This window comes from Marmota marmota, unplaced genomic scaffold, assembly GCF_001458135.2.
Source record: "Marmota marmota marmota unplaced genomic scaffold, marMar, whole genome shotgun sequence".
In the NCBI taxonomy this organism is placed as follows: Eukaryota; Metazoa; Chordata; class Mammalia; order Rodentia; family Sciuridae; genus Marmota; species Marmota marmota.
In genome coordinates this window covers 49,753,407-49,766,667 of record NW_026000026.1, presented here as the reverse complement: position 1 = coordinate 49,766,667, position 13,261 = coordinate 49,753,407, and the positions used below count along the sequence as shown (strand labels likewise).

General features: G+C 35.3%; 1 protein-coding gene across 2 annotated transcripts in view; it reads right to left on the bottom strand.

Moving 5' to 3' along the window:
• Positions 1-13,261, bottom strand: part of Adgrv1 (adhesion G protein-coupled receptor V1) — a 548,667-nt gene that overhangs the window by 482,617 nt on the left and 52,789 nt on the right. For both annotated transcript variants that reach the window (XM_048811397.1, XM_048811398.1), the window contains exons 8-11: positions 12,800-13,070; positions 11,859-12,188; positions 4,377-4,553; positions 1,954-2,177 (exon numbers count right to left, since the gene is read on the bottom strand). In XM_048811397.1, the coding sequence (XP_048667354.1) occupies positions 1,954-2,177; positions 4,377-4,553; positions 11,859-12,188; positions 12,800-13,070 (1,002 nt within the window). The remainder of the gene's footprint in view (positions 1-1,953; positions 2,178-4,376; positions 4,554-11,858; positions 12,189-12,799; positions 13,071-13,261) is intronic.

Genomic DNA, 13,261 nt, shown 5'->3' with positions numbered 1-13,261 from the left:
ACAAAAAAAAAAAAAAAGTAAAACAACTTCAAAGTTATATTTAATGAATTTCAAATGTTTAAATAAATGACCAAACATTACTATTTTGAAAGAATATAAAGAATAGTCACTATGAATTTTCAGAGTTATAATTTAAATCATTCTTTAAATACTTAATTGAGAGCAGGAATTCTCAAACAAGCTAACAAAGTTTCCTAGATTTCTATGACTTTGGTTTGTAATCACTGTTCTTTTTTCATTAGTTTCTTCAACATTGTCCACAGATTTAACACATACTTAAACCTAATTTATAGAAAAAGGGAGATACATGAACAAAGTCCTATATTTTCTCATATTTCACTGACTTTTTTCCATCATGAAATACCTTTTAAGGCTTAATCTAAATATATATATATATATATATATATATATATATATATTAAGCCTGTATCATTTAGACTCAGTATATATGTGTGTGTTCACTTAAACTCAGTGTGTATGTGTGTATTATAGTTTATATGTGACATGTCCCCCAAAACCTCACATGTGAAACAATGCAAGAAGGTTTGGAGGAGACATGATTGGGTTATAGCCTTAACATAATCAATGAATTAATCCCTGATGGGATTAACTGAGTAGTAACTAGAGGCAGGTAGGGTGTAGCTGGAGGAAGAAATTCATTGGGGGCATGGCTATGGGTATATATTTTAAATATGGAGAGTGAACTCTCTCTCTGCTTGCTGATCATCATGTGAGCCACTTTCCTCCACTACACTCTTCTGACATGAGGTTCTGCTTCACCTTGAGCCCCGAGGAATGGAGCCTGCTGTCTCTGAATTGAGACCTCAGAAACTCTGAGCCTCCTATTAAACTTTTCCTCCTCTAAAGTTGTTCTGTTTGGATCTTTTAGTCATAGCAGTGAAAAAGCTGGCTAAAACAGTGTGTGTGTGTGTGTGTGTGTGTGTGTGTGTGTGTGTGTGTGTGTTTGGGTTTTGCTTTCTCGGTTTTTTTGTTGTTTTACTTTTTGTGGTTCTGAAAGCAAACAAAATGAACGGTGGCCATTTAACAGATTCGTTTTTCTTTCACAAAAAACTTTTAAAAATACTCATCAGGTATGTAAAATGTGTTTAGACAAAACATCTTCAAAGAAAAATCTACATGGTCTTGATAATAAAATAGAAAAAAATCAAAGGATTATGCGAAGTAGTTTTTTACTTCTTTATTCCTGAAGAATATCATATAAAATGTCTCAAATTTACCTATGAATTTTAGTGTTTCTAAATACGAATTGTACAATGTCCTCAAGTCACAGTAACTTTCTATAATCTGTGTCTCATTGATATAAAGAGACTTATAGAAGATAAACTTAGTTTTGATCCTTACAAATCATTAACATCAATTAAACACTGTATCTTTTCAATTTTAGAAAAGATTTTCTAAATAACTGAAAGAAAAATTCTTAGATTTTGTAATATTTTCTTAATATAAAGTGCCCCCTGATAAATGCTAAGTAACTTATGATAATGACTGGAAAATTACCTCTTAAATTTGTGTAATTTTTAATTCTCTAGAAAATAAGTCTTAACTTTTAAATTCCATGTAAAAAAGAATGAAGATTAATGTTTTCTTTTACTCACTCAAAAAAGCTATACCCCTCTTCCCTGTTGGAAAGGAAGCCACCAGAGTTATCTGCTTAACCTAACATTTTAGAGATGTTGTAGTCTATTCTTTTCTTTTTTTAAATATAGCAATATATTGGCTTCACTTCAAATTTCATATACTACTTCCCAGACATTCTCTACATAATTCTTCCTCACAACAAATAGCAGGGTAAAAGTTCACTAAAATATATTATATCCATAGTCTAACCAGAAGCTATAAAAAAGTAACAGACTAAAGGCCAACATAATGCAATTCACTTGATTTTTTTTTTAACTTCATGAAGAGAAAAAAATTACCTCAATGGGTTATTACCTGTCTAGAGAAAGTGTTACAGTTTCATTCATTTCCGGTATGTCATCACCCTTGACAGTAATGTTGATTGTTGTGTCACTTTGCCCAGATAAAAATACAACAGAACCATTAAAGGGACCTATATCATCCATGGTCACTGCTTCTGAATTAAAGCCAGAGGGCTTCAAACTCCAATAGATGGTGGCCTGGCCATCAGTTCCATCCCGATGCAAGGGAATGTATACCTTATTTAGGAAAAAAACAAAACAACAATTTCCGCTACAATATATGCTCACAAATAAAATCAAGTCTGCAGATGCATGTATTATTAGGTGAATGTGTAGTAAGTGACATTAAAAATAATTGAAGAAGTCTTCTCTTTAAACATGATAATAATTTGGGGGGATTTTCTTCAATTTTGCTAATCAAATTTATCTGGAAAATTGCCCCTGTCCAAAAATGTATCTGACCTGGTATTTATTTAAATGAAAAGACAAATATTTTAAAAGCTGAAGAATCATGACAAACATAGAACAGTCTTGCTGAAGAATAAATTTTCATCCGAGCTTTTATGAATATCAAAATATAAACTGAAAAATAAACTTTTGTGATTAAAACAAGGAAATTTACCTGGGCACAGTGGCACACACCTGTAATCCCAGTGGCTCCCAAAACTTAGGCAGGAGGATCATGAGTTCAAAGCCAGCCTCAGCAACTTAGCAAGGCCCTAAGCAACCCTGTCTCTAAATAAAATATAAAAAGGGCTGGGGATTGGCTCAGTGCTTAAGCATCCCTGCATTTAATTCCTGATACAAAAAAAAAAAAAAAAACTCTGGGAAATTATGTTGTGTAAAATGCATCTTAAAGTAATAGGGAACAAAATAAAATGTTTCTAACCAATACAATAAATACCATAAAAATATCACGACTCCTGGTTATTTGGGGCAAGGTTTCTGATCTTGATTTCGTCATTTTAAATGAAGCTAATGAGTCCTCAATTTTGCAAGCTTTTGGTAAAGCTGAGAGATCATTTAAGCAATCTAGAACACTAGTAGAAGCTAAATAATTGAATGCTATTATAATAATTCTGAAACAATTTCTATTTTGTTCAAATGCAATACATTTTAAACATATAAGATTCACTACAGATCATGATGAAGCCTTTTCAAAGAATTAATACTCCATGGTAACTATGCTATTCTTTTTACACTCCTAAGAGAGCTATTACAGTTTTTTCTTGCCTTTTAATATATCTCATCTTAGGAGGAAAAAAAAAAATACCTTCACCACTAACCATTCTACTATTTTGACTAGGAATGGTCAAAACCCAAAGCTAGTGAGCACAGCTAGGTTCTGAGGAAAGCAAAAAAGGTACCAGGGCTGGCTCCTGTATCACCTGAGGGAGTGAGTATTGCTGGGGTTGTATACAGGGCACAGCAAAAGGGAAACTGCTACTTCTGCTGTTTCCTAAGAGGGTAAGAATGCAGTTCCCAGAGCCCAAAACTGACTTCTCTCAGTGAAAAAATGTTGAAATGGGAAGTTTATAGCTTTATAAAATAAACAAACAAAAGCAATTCCACTCTTTAAGAATAAACTAAATGCTTTTTACTTTTTAGAAGTAAACAGTATGTTTTTAAAATATGGAAAATCAAACCATCTTGAAAACTGAAGCTCTCTGCCCACTTAGAGCATCTAATGTATAAACAAAGGAAATGTTACCACATTTTGACATGAGATTTTGATAACAAAAACAACTTTCCTCATTCCTGATCTTAACCTTAACCCAATTAAAATCAAATTTAAGTGTGTGTGTGGGGGGGGGCGTTTAGGATCTTAGACACATAGTAGCTCTGGGAATGGCAGCACAGGACAGAGCTGCCCTGAGATTGCTGGAGGCTTGAAAAAATTCATCTAGGGATGGTGAAGAGGTGCTCTGTATGTGAATATGCTTTTGTGTGTGTGTGTGTGTGTGTGTGTGAAAATTTACATATACACATAGAATTAAAAATCCCTAAGTTTCAGATTTCACAACTTTGCCATCATCATCTCCAGTATCAAACATAGGACCCAAGGCTGCCACTTCAGCCTTTCCCAAGGCGAGCAAGTGGCATGCTCAGAGATGGAAAAGGGCAACTTGGCCATTAAAAAGCAGATTTACACTCAGCTATGATTACATCAAATATCATGGCTCTATCTGAAAGCAATCAAATCTAAATATACTAGTCTAACCAGGAGCAAATAATTCCAGTTGATGAAAAATCACACAATATCAGTTACTTATGTAACTTATCAGTTACTTATGTCAAGTTGTCTATCAAAGGAATGAAGATCTATTTCATTTTCAAGATCTATTAACTCAATATGCTAACAATAATTTTAAAAAAATATTCTGTAAATTACCTCAAACACATTAGACCCCCACCAATAAGAAAGAGCCCACTTACCACCTCAGCAGCAGAATCTTCTGGTTCATGCAAAATGATTGGAAAATTACTAATGAAGCCAATTTCTCCATTAGCAATGGCTGGAGTAACCAGTAAAGAAATATTTCGGATTTCCCCAAATCTGGGACTTATAGGTGGGATTGGGGGTTGTATGTTCATCAACATCACATTCTCCAACTAAAATAAACAAAAACAATAAGAGCATATAAGATAGAAACTTTCAAAATTAAGAAAGACCGTTAATAGTAGTGGGTAATAAAGTACAAAGGGGTGAAGATCACCAAACACCAGGGAACTTCATTCTCTTCCTTCTATCCCTTTTCAATCAATCTCCTGCACTGGCTGCTTGAGATTTTTCTATCCCCCTGTTATTAATATTTACAGGGTTCTTCCTAAACCCTTTATCTTATAATTTCATGCAATCTCATGAATAATCTTTGGACCTTTCCCTCAAACTCCAAATCATTATAACCACTTGCTGCTAGGTATCACAGTCATGCACACAACTTTATAGAATGTCCAAATAGAAATCACTACCTCTGTTCCATGGTCCCTCACCACTACCATCACCAGCAACCCCATCTGCTTTTCCTCATCATCATCCATATCCAACTACCTTGACTTTTAAAGCCAAATGCCAGATAACTGTCCACATCTCCTGCCTCTGTTCCACTGACCCACACTTCCAGTCACCCACTTCCCTTCTCTGGAAAACCAAATCCAGTATCAGAATATGATTTGTAACTCCAATTGTAACTTGATGTGTGTGTGTCTTTATGTGTAAATAATATAATGCATGTATAAAATACAATGTCCCTGTAATTAATGAAGATGTCACGAGAGTAACTTTCCTCCATGTTCTCCTCATCTAGAATGCCCTCCCTTCCTCATCTCACATATTTAAGAAGCACTCACTCTTAAAATTCATTTGAATTTTCCTCCCCTTCCTAGATTCTCCAGTCCTCTTCATGCTGCATCTTCCTGAAGTTCTACTGTTGCCCTCAGTAAGCTTAGAACTTAATTACAAACATGCTGCTTCTTTATTGTCATCATTTTCTGTGCTCCAGGCTTTTTACTTCCTAACACACCTGTAGAACTCTCTGAGGGTCTGTATGCTTCCCAGCATTTTCCTCAATACATGACATAGACCCAGAACCACAGTACTTGCACAGTAGATTTTTATTTAATTCATCCCTCCACCAAACTGAGCTCTGTTGGAATACTAATAGATAACAAACTTCAACACCTTACACATTATGTTTTTTTCAAAATACAACTTATCGATACACACAGTGTTCACTTGAGGGGCATAGGAATATAGAACCATTACAGACTACAAAAGCCATATGGATTTTAAGTTAAAATGCAATTTTAAGTTTAACAAAACATCATATATCTCCCACTCTGTAGAGTCCTTTGTCAGGCTTTGTAATGTTGAAATAATGCCACTAAATAACCACCAATAGAAATTTGTGATTTAAGTTGATTTCCACAAGTGGACAGGAGTGGTACTGATTTCCAACATACTTTCATACTTTTTGATCAATAATTTTAAAGGGCAAAGCAAATGTCTTTTTTAAAATCTCTCACATTTGCTTTGAAAATCATATATAGAGAAAGACATGAAAAATTCCATTTTTTTTTTTTGGTAAGTATTCATTTGAGTAAAAGAAAATGAAGGTAGACTGACCAACTTTGTCAAGTGTTACTAGGCAGACTAATCCAAATAAAATGATACTTGGAATGTTGCTTTTACTTTGCAAAATAAATAAATGCAAAGGTAAATATGTAGTTGAAACCTCACAACTGACATTCTTTCTGGAGAAATTTTGTGTGTGTGTGTGTATGTATATGTAGATATGTATATGTGTGTGTGTCTATATATATATATATATATATATATATATATATATAAACACTTTGATGTTGGTGAACAAAGAAATAACAACAGAAGTTTACTAAATGAACTGAACAAAAGGAAATGTTAAAATTCATCCATTCCTCCCATACTTCCCCTCCCTACCCCACCATGAGTCAGCCTCCTTATATCAGAGAAAACATTCGGCATTTGTTTTTTGGGGGATTGGCTAACTTCACTTAGCATTATCTTCTCCAATGCCATCCATTTACCTGAAAATGCCATGATTTTATTCTCTTTTATTGCTGAGTAAAATTGCATTGTGTATATATGCCACATTCTTGATAGGGCAGAGGGGTGGAGGGAAAAGAAAGGGGGCAGGGGATTGGCAAGGATGATGGAATGTGATAGACATTATTATTCAAAGTACATATACGAAGACACAAATTGATGTCAACATACTTTGTATACAACCAGAGATATGAAAAATTGTGCAGTTTAAGTACAATAAAAATTGTAATGAATTCCACTGTCATTTATTTTTAAAAAAATTTAAAAAAAGGAAATGCTAATTTTGAAATGGTACGTCAGCATGGCTTATTTCCTAGTCTATAAACCTTTTTTGTCTGGGTTCCCTAAGCATCTGCTAAATCAAAAATTGCTCTATTCATTCATAAAAGTTCTTTGCTTTCAGATGGTTTGGTACTAGGACAGCACAATAGTGTCCCCACTTCTGCCAAGAGTTGCATCTCAGACTAATGTGTTTGGTTGAGAGTAATTAGAGGAGGCTGAGTGCATGTCTCACTCTCCTTGCTTCAGTTCCCTCAGTTTTCCACCCAGTGTAATGCTTTCTACCCTGGAGTTGCTTGTGTGCGATGCAAACTACACAACCTTCTTACTCCAACTGGCTTTCCAGAGCCAACAACCGTGCTAATCTCAAGGAATTGTGTCAGTGACTAATGTTGCCTTTTTCCCCCTAAACAAGCGTTCCATTAACTGTCTGCACTGCAAGGCTTTGTTTTTTGACTGAATAGAGAGATACATAAAAAGAGAGTCTGGAATCAATGGTGCAAACAATTTTCTGATTCAAGATCATCAAAAATCAGATTTTACATCCTTCTTCAAGTTTTTTCTCAGTTTTCAAGTGTCCTCAAAAATAAATTCTGTCTGGGGAAAGGTCTGCAGCAATGACTTGGGGTTCAGTCACTAAGCATAGCAGATATAATTTCCTAAGCATCTGCACACTGTATAACACACACACTCCAAAAGCCATCTCATTCAAAAGGAGTGTATTCTAGTTGACAGAATGCAATCTCAACCCTCATTACTGACTCTTTTACATTGAACTTTCCAAAACTCAACAATGATTAACCCACTTAGTCATGAAGTGGAACTAGGCATTCTCTGGAGGGAGACATACCAGAGTCTAAATTCTTACTCTGCCATTTACTGCATCAAGATCTTAGGTAATAGAACTAAACTACTCAGGTTAAACTTCTTCTTCTGTAAAAAGAAGGTAATTTATGTTAGTTCTGTGGGTTAAATGAAATAACACCAACACCCTCAAAATGTACATTTCCTTTTCATTCCTTTCTCTGTCCAAATCTCAAGTACACTGTTGTCTGTGGTCTCCAGCAGTGTATTCAAGGCTTTAGAGTGTACATAAACCTCCTGGCAACCTTGCTAAGATGCAGATTTTAGTTCTGCAGGTCAGAGAATCTATCTTTCTAAAAAGCTCCTAGGTATTGATAAGACTGCTGATTCTCAGTTCACATCATGAGTGGCAACACCTGTAGTATAAATTCATGCCCTTTAGTATCCAATTATCAACTACCTGACTTGTCATCCTGAGATGGGCTTTTATTTTGTCCCAGCTCCAAACCTATATGAGAATACTAGGGGACTGTTAACTGGTCCTGATTCCCACATGGTGCTCACATGTCAACTTTACCAGATATCTATTTCCTATCTCCTTCCTTCAGTACTGTTTCACCCTAACAATGGAGACACGCATCTCTATTAATTCCCCAGTGGACAGTTAAGGGCATGGTTTGGACAACAAGAGCAGGAAACTACAATGCAGATAATATGACTGGATCCTAAACAAGATTTTTGACTCTCTACCATGTGGATCTTCTCTTCTCTGGCTCTTAGCTTTGGTTTGCCTCAATGTTTCAAGAGCCAACTGCATTTCTCTTCATGGGGGTTCCTCAATCATCTCTACTCTGTCTTGGAAAGTGCTCCCAACTTTCTCTTGGGCTCAGCAAGAAGGGTAAGGAGTTTCCATGTCCCTTGATTTGAGGTCTATCTTTTTTCTTCTTCTTCCTCGGGATTGTGAAAATGAGAAATTCATTTCTAACCAAAGAATGTAAACTGGTCTTCCTGTCTAAATTAGGAAATTTCAGTACTCATTTTATTTTCCTAGAGGGAAAGCTGAGCTGTCAATAAGGATGGCTCTTCCTAAAAAAATAAAAATAAAAAAAATAAATTTTGTCATATTTATATAGAATGCTGCAGTGAAATAACTAGGATAATGTTTGACCCTGAGAAGGTTCTTAATGAAGATTTGTTAATACAGGAATACTCTGCAGCTACTTTGAAATAACTATTAAATATTTTCCAAAGATTAAGTTTACTATCTAAAACTTGCTGGCATTAGCATAGATGTAGAAGTTTCTATCCAAACTGGTTGTAAGGCATTATGAGAAAGAAACTAGAATAGAAATAGAAATATTCTGTATTACTCCAGAACAACATTTCTACATCATCAATTACTTCATATGATTGCAACTCCTCTAGAATTACCAGGACACCCAGGGCTCCATGAAAACAAAAGCAACAGTGTGAAATATTGTGTCACTCCATTTGTTTAATAATTTGTTTTCCTATGAGTTGTAGCCTATGTGAGATCAGAGTCCAATAGAAAAGAGAACTGAACATTGAGATACCATGGACAAAAATCTTAGATGAATACTAATGAGAATTTTCTGAATACAGAGCAGAGGACAAATAAGAGCTCTGACATCACAAAGGAGACAATAACTGTTAAACTTTGAAACTACTCTCAAGATATACCCCAGAGACTCTCAAAAATGTTGGACAAGCTACCTTGAGTGTGAACTCATGAAATTAGTATGCATTCCAATTTAACAGAATCAACTTTAAAAACCAAACAAGTTATGGCATGTATTTTGTATAGTGCTAAACTTAAAGTTGTTTCTCTTAAATTTCTAAATACACATCTAAGTGTCCTGGTGGCAGATTATAGTTGTTTAAACTTCTTGCTCAACAAGATCTGGTTCTAGGCCTGGTCTGCTCCACTTCACAGACCCAAATCCCTGTCAGCTGACCACTCATATCACAAGAGCATCCCACAAGCCAAGGAAGAAAGGGACACAATTGTGAACAAAACTGTTTTAGTAAGCTTTATATCACTGTTACCAAAATAACTGACAAGAATAACTTAGAAGGAAAAGATTGCTCCTCTGGGTTCAGGGTTCCAGAGATCTCAGTCCATGGATAGTCAACTTCATTGCACTGGGCTGGAGGTAAGGCAGAATAGCAAGGCAGAAGGGCATGGTGGAGGAAAGCTATTCAGCACATGGCATCTAGGAAGCAGAAAGAAAGTGAGGAGCCAGAGGCAAGATGTAATCCCAAATGGTGACCTACTCCTTCCAGCCATACCCCAATTGCCAGCAGTTACCACTCAGGAGTCCATTCAAATTATTAATCCATCAAATAGATTATCCACTAATGAGGTTACAGTTCTCATAATCTAATCATTTCACCTCTGAACATTCCTATAATAAGTGTTTGGGGGACTCCCCATATCCATAACAAAAGCTGTGTGCTATTTACCCATCAATCCAAAAGAAATCTAAGGGTCCTCCAGAGAGTGGGTTCTCCCCATAGATGAAAGAATGCATAATACCAAAATTTTCCCACTTGGAGGAGACATAAAATAATCATAAAGATGAAGATTAAGATCTCCCACCACTAGTAAACATTAGGGTAGGCACATCACAAGTAAGCCTCCCCTACAGACTGACCAATCATACATCCCCACCCCAGTCCAACCAGGAAGCCTCTTGGCAAGAATTCTCATGAAATTCACAGAACACAAAACGCCTGAGTGGAGAATCAGCTACGAAGGACACAGTCTTCAGAATGAAAGAGGCTGCCCAACCTAGTGCTGAGCAAGGTGGAAGAAACATCTGTGTAATTCAGGACACCTAGGGTAAGTCACAGTATGCCCTCAGAGACTACAAGCAAGTTTACCTAAAAGGCAAATCGTTTTCTTCCCTTCACATCAATAACTCTGGAAATTAAAGACAATACCTTCCTAGTGCTGAAGAGGAAATTATTTCATTCTAGAAATGTCTACTAAGCCAAACTATCAATGTAAAGAAATTTCACATTTTCAGTTGCTCAGCAACTGAGAAACTTTCCCTTGCCTATACCCTTTCTGATGTATTTGAGGAGAGATGTATTACCACGAAACTATAATACAATCCATGAAGAAAAAGGAAGAAAATCAAGAAAATTCAGGAGTTCAATAAAAAATTCCTGAGATGTATATGAAAGAAGCAAGAAGTTAGAATATCTAAACTCAAGGTTCAACATGGATGATAAAAAGTTGGAAGATCTCTAAAACATTAGATAGGCTCTCCCAACATCAAGTTGGCCCTTATATAGAAAGGGGATGATTAAAAACCCCAGAAGAGTCAATAATAAATTATAAAATAAAGTCTAAGCAAAACTTTGAAATAAATTTAAATGAAGCATGATTCAAAGCAATTAATGGAATATAATAAATTCATTTAACATATATTTTAGGTGACAAAATATATGATGACATAAGATTTTAATTTTATTGATCCATTCATATTACTTGATTCTGTATTAAATTTATTTACATAATCAAAACTTGATAAGCAGACTTTATTGCTAATTTTCAAAACCAACCAATATCAAATGCATGGAAAACATAACATCTGTGAGTGCAGCTCTGCTAAAACTTGAGGAAAAACAATGTTTTGGTTAATAGAAGGTCATAAATAAGAGAGCAAAGATGGAAGGATATATTTCAGTGCCCTTATTCCCTTTAATTAAGTAATGAAAAGTCCAGAGATTCTATTTACAAATAATAAATAAATCAGATGCATGTTATTTAAAAGCAACTTTTCTTATATTGCTTTTTTTTAATCTCTGGAATGCCTCTCCTATAATATTCATTGTGAAAACATATTTATTCCAAAACTCAACTCTTATGTTTCATTTTCCCATATCAACTCAAAAGTTAATTATTAATGTCTCTCTTCTACCCTCTGCTACAACAGCCTGTTAAATTATTCTATTATGTCATCCAGTGCAGTCTAAAATTTGCGTTTCATATCTGGTATACATTTAACATTGCCTAACATTCATTTTTGTAGAGCCCTTGTCTTATTTAACCCTGTATACCTAAGGAACAGGCACCATTTCTCCTGGGTCTCCCTAAATACCTTTAAATAACAAGTAAAATCTAAACCATAAATTGAGAGCAAAATAACTGTTGACTACACTCACAAAGGTAAGTACACTCACAGTTTAACCAAAATTGGTTGCTTTTATCATTAAAGTACCTGTACTATGAAGTGGGCCCCATTTTGAAGGAAGGCATCATTTCTTATTGGTAACTGTGTAGTAACTTGAGTTTTATGTTCTGGAAAAATGAGGCTATTTTTCCTGGATGTATTTAAGATGCCGTCCTTCACTTGTAGGGGGTCTGCAACTCCAGCAGGAATGTAACGTGCAGAATAAAGCATCCTCACATCTCCTTTAGTTCCTCCAAATCTCGTAAAACTCAAGGATAAATGTCTTTCACCTGGACTGCTTTCAATCTTCTGATTTTCCATAGGAAAAAATGTTATTAAGCCATAAACATCATCACTATCCTGAATGTAAAACAAAAGCTGCAAATAAAGAAATAAAATATTAAAGTACAGAAAACTCACATCTGAGATGATCAAAATCTAAATAATCTAGGTTACTCTAATTTTTTTAATTTATATTTTGGTTGCATATGGACACAATATCTTTATTTTATTTATTTATTTATATGTGGTGGCTGAGGATCAAACCCAGTGCCTCACACATGTGAGGCAAGCGCTCAACCACTGAGCTACAACCCCAGGCCCTAGGCTACTCTAATTTTTAATATTTACTTATATACAATGTCTAAAATGACTCATTCTTATATGTCAGAGAGTAAAAGGTAAACCAAAAAATATTTGAAAACTTTCCTAAATTATAAATTTTAAAAAATTCTAGGGTTAGAGGAATAGTTGAGTGGTAGAGCACTAGCCTAACATACCCAAGGCCCTCAGTTTTCCAGCACTGGAAAAAAAAAAGTGAATTTTTCATGTGCAGAAGAGACAATGTTGATAAACAGGTAGGGAATCATATATCCGTAGTTCTTCCTGTCACACTGAACTAAATAGAAATTTGATTTGTCTGATCAAATTCCATGGCTCTTCTGCATCCCAGAAATACTGGCAAGAGTAAAGCATAAGAAGAGCTTTACCTCTGCTGGTTCGCTCACTTCAGCACCTCCTTGTACTGTATGAGGCAGAATTTTAAGTAGAAAAGCTTCAGCCTCTTCTGGGAGATCATCATTAACAATGGTAAAAGGAATTGAGGCCAACATCTGCCCTTGTGAAAAATGGAGAACCCCAGAACTTGGTCTGATATCTGCTGTCACCGGTGAGGGATCACTGCTGTTGCGTATCAACACCCAGTTCACAGAAACATTCTCGTGGGTCCCGCCATTCCTAACCACTGTAATTTCTTCAAATCTAGAATTTTAAAAAGGAATATATTGTCACATCATACAATTTCCCTTAGATAGGTTCTCCCAACATCAAGTTGGCCCTTATATACTGTAGTGGTAAAAGCAGAGTCCATCACAAACAATAATTAATCCTGTATACCTAAGGAATGAAGGAGTGGATATGTGGAGGTATCCTGGGAGATGACCATAATATGA